This window comes from Cupressus sempervirens, chromosome 8 (genome assembly GCF_028749045.1).
Source record: "Cupressus sempervirens isolate cs-2001-9-10 chromosome 8, ASM2874904v1, whole genome shotgun sequence".
Classification (NCBI taxonomy): Eukaryota; Viridiplantae; Streptophyta; class Pinopsida; order Cupressales; family Cupressaceae; genus Cupressus; species Cupressus sempervirens.
In genome coordinates, this window is record NC_143125.1 from 258,921,948 (window position 1) to 258,928,899 (window position 6,952).

Genomic DNA, 6,952 nt, shown 5'->3' on the forward strand with positions numbered 1-6,952 from the left:
TATTTATCCAGGCATAATCAATACAGATATTTCTTCAAACCATTAATTCATAGCTAGCATTCAAAGTCAAACTCAAAATCATTGCAGAAATAGACTAAAAGAGTGTGTACATTATATTCTTTCTCAGAGTGACTCCTAATATCAAATGTCAATAATCTTAGAACCCAAATGAGGATTAGTGGTGGAGATGTATTGCTTTTTCTATACGGAACAACTGTATGTTACCTGTAGTATTCCCGGAAGGCAGATGAAGTAATTGTGTGCACTCTTGCGCTTCAAACATCCCATATACTCCTTATCAACACCTTCCCAAAGATTCTCCGGCTTCTGGATAGCCTCTAACCATAGAATACTAGTGATAGCCTCTAACCATTCCATTCCTATATACCTCACTGACAACTGGGAACTAAGAACATGAGTTTAAATTGTATTCCTTTGTTGAAAATTTGTAATATAATTTGGCAGTAGAAGAGGAATGCAGCATCAAGCAAGATGGGTGATAAAAGCACATAAGTCATTCCATGGAAGCCATTTATTACAACCCCCAACGACCTCATATGATAAATTTCCATATTTGGGAGTGCAAGAGTGGGTGTGCTCATAGTTGTGAATTGCAGGGCGTAGAAAAATCCATAAACCTCAGCTTTATAATGCAGCACAACCTGTCAAAACTTTCTTCGTTTTACTTCGCTAAAGGCCAAGCAACATTAGATATATGTTTTAGTTCCCGTTTCTTAAACAGAAAATGCATGGACCCAGGAAAATAGAATTTCGCAAATGATAAAATCCCATACTCTGAATTATCTCCATACAAAAATATGAGAACTCAACAAACATCAGCCTACAAGTTTCATTTTTGATTCACTGAGTTTCCAATGAGAAGAATTCAGAAGCATTGAAAAAAAAGTCTTCTGGCAAAAGCAGGGACTGATAAGAGGAGAGGACTTAGTTCATCCAGAAAATCTATCTTCCCTCTTTAGCTGTCTGCAATAACAATTACACAAGATTGGAGCAATGCATACTTGCCAATCCAATGGCCAGTTGCAGCTCTCATTTTCTAATAAATACACAATCAAACCCAACTAGTAGGTAGTACAAATGAGCTAAATAGCTGTACCATGTTCTTGAATAAGTGTAAAGACTAATTACACGGCATTCATGACCTGCCATTGCATATAACTTTATCAAATAGAACAAATAAATAGAAATTGCTGACCCCTAGTTGCTCCTAAGAGCAATATATGCCATTGCAGCAATAGGACTGTTTGTGAGATATCATGTACAATTAGGCCGCCGTACAATTAGCCTGACTTGAACTGCTAAAAGAGTTAACTCATCCCAACAATTCTCAAAACTTGCAGACCCAAATGATGTTGATCCAATGATCATGACCACTGACCATGTCAATCGTACTGGCAAGCCTTGTGGAGAGACCTTATGGGAACCAATGTGTTTGAGTCCAATACAAAATTACAGTGGATATTTTTTTGGAATTTGGGCTTCACGAGCTTACCAAGTACATAAGCTCTTGATCTTATGCCAAACACAAGTTCCAAACGAATGTCAACATCTGCATCAGAACTGCTCAATCCCACACTTGCACCATACAGAGGAACCTTCTTCCCTTCTACCACTATGGACACAGTGCGGTGGCTCTTCCTGGACTGGTAGTATTCATGCAACTGCATCCACATTGAAAACTCAAATTGTCAATCTTCTGAACCTCAAGTTTCCAGACAAGGCTACAACTTATAAACAATAAAACATACAAATAACCCATGGATTTGAATGCAGATATCACTCCATGAATGTAAGACTAATGCCATTGTATAAGAATGAACTTTAAACATTGATTAGGCCAATGCCGAGAACACAAGTTTCTTAAACAAACTAGATACATGTTTAAGGAGAATTATACCCTCTCCGAAAATAGGGGCAAAAATGGTTACAACAAAATGTTGTACATAAGTGATCCCGACTCATTTCCTCCTGTTTGAACTCTACCCCATTGAAGTGTCACAATTAAACTGTATGGGCTATTTGTAGCACATAAACAGCTCAATCCAGATCTGACGTGTTTAAGAAGGTACCCAAGAGACAAAAGGTGCCGATTTATTTGTATTGCAATCGGCTGGTGTGGTTAATTTACACGCGGATTGAAAAATACAGGGAGCTCCCTCAGTCAATTGGATACCTCCCGATGCCAGGCAAATCCAAACTAAAATGGAGAGGCGTGCTGATTTGGCTGGAACTTTCTAGATTATCTTTACAAAATTGAGGGGCATGGATCTAAAATAGCATGGAAATGCTGAAATCGAAGAGGAGAAGAATAGATGCAGCATTTTCGTGCTCACCTGGCCAGTGGCAATAGACAGATGGTTGTAGATCAGATCCACTGGCGTAGAATCTACATGAATTCCAAAAAATGTCGCCGGATTGTACACACTCAATTTAACGCTGCAGTTGAGCGACACCATCTTCGTGGGCACGCCTGTCTCATCGGCTCCGGCTCCCATATAAAAGTTGCTGAAAACTATACTCTATAGAGAGAACAAATCAAAGAAAGAACTCCACTATTAAAAACCAAACAACGGTGTAAGCAACTATATCAACGGTAAGCATCTGGTTATAAATAAACTAAACGGAGACCAGGGTTCGAATGAAAGCACAAACCTTAACTGAGACCTGGGGCTTGAAAGGGCGGCTGGCGCCCCACAAAGCAAGTGCAAACACAGCGAAGAGCAGGGCAAAGCAGAGAAGGAACAAGATGACATAACATCGGCGTGAAATGCCTTTCTTCGATCCATCGTCATTATAGGAGCCTTCCTCTTCAATGACATTGCACTGAGGCCACCCTTTGGCATTGGGCTTCCCCTGCGGATTGACCTTGCGACCTCCCGGGGGTTTAAGGTTCCCAGAAAACCTACTCGCCGAGGAAGTGCGCGAATGGCGACCAAACGAGTGATGCGAGGGAGAACCCGCAGGGCTAAGTACGGGAGTCGACTGGAAAGACATTTTCTCGCCATCGTGTGAGGATTCCCTCGACGGGCTCTGCACGAAGTAGAGTGGCGGAATGCTGGTCACGTCTGAATCTGACTTCGTATGCATCTTCAGAATCTATCAAGCCACCTACATTAGGGTTTTACGGGACCAGATCAGAACCCGCGACCGCTTTGGTATCGTTCGCTGGTCCAGCTCTTTTGTTCAGGTTTTGGGGGCGGGATTCGAACCTGTCACGTTTGAGTTCGACTGCTCGTGTTTTCGAGCTGTCATGTCGGAACACTGCCTGTGAAGTGACGATCACTGCCTGGACAAGGGTCCACGTCAGACTAGATGCTGACGTGGACAGTTTGGGCCTTTTCGTGAAAACGTGGACACATCATGATTGCGCCTGTCGGGCTCTACGAAAAGTAACTGCAGTTACCGACAGGGTTAAAAATGTAGTCGTAGTTCGAACGCTAGATACTCAGCTGCGTCGGCGGACTCGATTAATTAGTCAATTATGTCGAATTGGTATTGTTGTTTTTTTTTGACGAAAATACTTTTCTGTTTCTTAAATAATTAATAAATTGACGAAAATATGTAATGTCCTATAGTTGATACATTACAAAAGGGTCAAGAAATTTGAGCCAAATAAATACTTTAGTGCTGTATAACGACTGTTTTAGAAGTTTGCAGCTGGGGGGATGCCGTCATAAGATGCTACTCTAATTATTAGTCCGTACTATACACTGATATTAGGCTTTTAAATTTAAATAATCATCTTGATTTTTTAGTTCTGAAAATAAAATGTAAGAGATTCGTTTTAAAGTTATCTAGGTTATATGAATATATTTAGTAGTGAATAATTTAAAAGTAGTTATTGTTAGGTAGGGTGGTTAATTGTTTTAGTTAGATTAGTAGAACTGGTACATCAGTGTGCAATAGGTACGTTGTAGAGGTATACAAAGTCAACTAAGGGAAGAGATCTAGTAGCTGCTTAGGGTAACTTAGCACACCTAGATATCATAATTTATGCATTGAAATTTTTTGTCGGCGTAGCTCCCTAGATGACTCAAGAGCTTAAAGGTAAGGTTTCAACATTTTTGAATTTGTTATTCTCTCTCAAAAGTCATAGTAAATAAAAAAAATTAAAAATCAATTAGCAATTGTTTTTGTGCCAATGAATAATCTCTTTATAATGTGAACCCGTCTACTAGGTAAAAAAGGTGGCGAAGGGGCCATTTTAATTAAAACACTTTGTCACTAGCGTTAATCATAACCTCATCTTATTACACCCATCTAAGCACCCGACTTAATCACAACTGCCCCTAAACTTGTTCACCTTAACACGTTCCCATGTTCACTAAACGTCATGTTACCACCGATGGTTAACCCATTTACTAAGGTGAAGGAACCATAAACCGGTTCATTTTCTTCGTGTAGAAGTCACCTGTAGAGCTCTCGTCGCTTCTATCTCTACCATTTCACTCAACCTTGTTCTTCTTCTACATTTAAGGTGAGAAATCATGATGTAGTAATATCTTACTATTATACATCATTCAATTGGTTAATTCATGATTTTCTTGTGCTTTTAGTTGTATGTTTCTTTCGATCTAGCTTGAAATCATTGCACGTAATGTGATAGAAAGAAATAATTTGAGGGGATGGTAAAGAAATAGTTTACAATGTTGATATAATCAGTGTTTGGCGTTGTGCTTTTCGCGGATGTCCAAAGTTTCTTCCATTTTTTACTAAAATATGAGATTTTCTCTGTGATTATCATTGACTTCGATATATTTACCTAAGTCATTGCATTAGTGCAATTTAATCATCATTTGTTGTTCTACTCACAATTTTTCATATATGGGGTTTGCAAGGGTTTTTGAAGGTTAAGTTGTAAGTAATAATGTCAAAGAAGGAAATCATTAGACAAGATAGGAAATGAATAGTTGGGGTTTTTGTGGGTTTCCAAAAAAGCACACGAAACATAAAAGGGAAATTGTAAAATTTTAATTTATTGGCCTTAAGGGTTTTTTAAGATTTAACTGTGTTGATTGTTGTATGTTTGAATCATTCCTAGCTTAAATCATTGAATGTAATGTGATTAAAAGGAATAATTAGTAGAAATGGTCAAGATATTCTGTACATTATCGATTTAATCATTGGTTGGTATTTATTTTTTTTTGTGAATCTTCGTAGTTACTTCCATTTTTTGGCTTTAATTTTGAGGTTTCTCTATGTCTATCACTATCATCTTCATACTCACCAAAATCATGCTCTATTCACAAATTTCTCATTTGGTAATGGGGTATTCGAGTGTTTCTGAAAGTTAAGTTGTAGGAAATATTGTCAAACAAAGAATTAATAAGAGGAAATGGGAACTAAATAGTTGGGGTTTCTATGGGTTTCAAAATTATTATAGGAAATGTAAAAGAAAACTTGTAAAATATTTATTTATTCTCCATCCAGGGTTTGTAATGATCTACATGTACGACTAGTTGTATGTACAAACAATATGGTTTTAAAATATTGCATGCAATGTGACAGAAATAAATAATTAGAGGAAATGGTAAAGAAGTTGTGTACATTGTCAATACAATCATATCTTTGAATCAATCTTACTTTACATCATTGCATGCAATGTGATAGAAAGAAATAATTAGAGAAAATGGTAAAAATATACTGTACATTGTCCATTGACTCATTACTTGGTTCATCATATTTATAAATCTGTCCACTTTTTTTCCTTTTTTAATTAAGGTTTTTTCATCATTTAGTATATTTTGTCAATTTAATCATTACTTGGTGTTTTACTAAAGGTGAAACTTCACATTTTTTTTTTTTTCATTTTAAATATGGGGCTTTGTCTCCATTTAAATATGGGGTTTTGTTTGTGTATAAATATGGGGCTTTGTCTGTGTACTAATGCCTTCCACATAGTATTTTTATGAAAACTTCAGCACCCACAAATGCTTTCCCCCACCCCACTTTGTTATACTTACCTTACCTATGAGCTTCTTAACTTGTCATTGATTTGTTTGACACCCTGAATATACTCATTTGCATACCTCTATTCATATGCATTGCCTCATTCAAGTACCTTACAACATTATTAGGTTGTCACTAATGTATGCATTATTCAATTGAAATTGATTGTGTGCAATGTTAAGTTGACATTTACTATTTGAATTGTTAAGCTGATATTAATTGTATGCATTGTTAAGATGACATTAATTGTATGAATTGTTAAGTTGACATTGAATGTGTGCATTCTCTGAGCCACCATTACATGTATGCATCATTTACTTTGCATTGAATGTATGCATATGTATTCATTCTTCAACTGACATGCAGTGTATGCATTACTTTGGTTTTCAAGTTGTTGATTTCCATTGTCCAGCTAGCATTCTTTCCATAACAAGTATAAAATAACTTTATGTGCCCGTGAATATATGTATAGTGACAAGCATTATTGTATGTGGTTAAGTAATAACTTTAATTTTCTTGGTGTTCGATAAGTGTTTCACTTGATTTTTATTAGTTGTTACTTGTATGGTTCACTTATTATGATTCAAATCCATTAAGGTGATGTTTAGAAATATTTTGATTCTACCAAATTAATAAGATTAAGATCACACTATCAATTCACGTAATGGTATAAGGCTCAACAATTGAGTTAAATTAAGCAGATGGAAGCATAAAAAAGAAAGAACAAATAATACAAATTTGAAATTAGGAAGTCATCACATGAAACAAACATTAAATGCAATTCATTGTGCAAAATGACCTATTAGTTCCAACCACAATTCAAAATTCAAATCAACCAACCATTTCTTCTATTAAAAACTCTTATAAGAAGGATACAGTGTCATGTTTACTTCTTTGAAAATTCCTTATCTGAATGCTCTTGGATTATTCTCTATAGTCTACAAATTCTCTGCGCTTGTTCACGTTAGTTAGGAAAATCCCA

At 36.4% G+C, this 6,952-nt stretch overlaps 1 protein-coding gene across 1 annotated transcript; it reads right to left on the reverse strand.

Annotated features, from left to right (window-relative positions):
- Positions 1 to 949: 949 nt before the first annotated feature.
- On the reverse strand, positions 950 to 3,175 carry LOC149542447 (uncharacterized). Its single transcript, XM_089797392.1, has 3 exons — positions 2,674 to 3,175; positions 2,355 to 2,540; positions 950 to 1,682 (listed from the first exon to the last, which is right to left on the reverse strand). The coding sequence occupies exons 1-3, from the start codon at positions 3,106 to 3,108 to the stop codon at positions 1,404 to 1,406; spliced, it is 900 nt and encodes a 299-aa protein (XP_089653518.1). The 5' UTR covers positions 3,109 to 3,175; the 3' UTR covers positions 950 to 1,403.
- Positions 3,176 to 6,952: the final 3,777 nt, after the last annotated feature.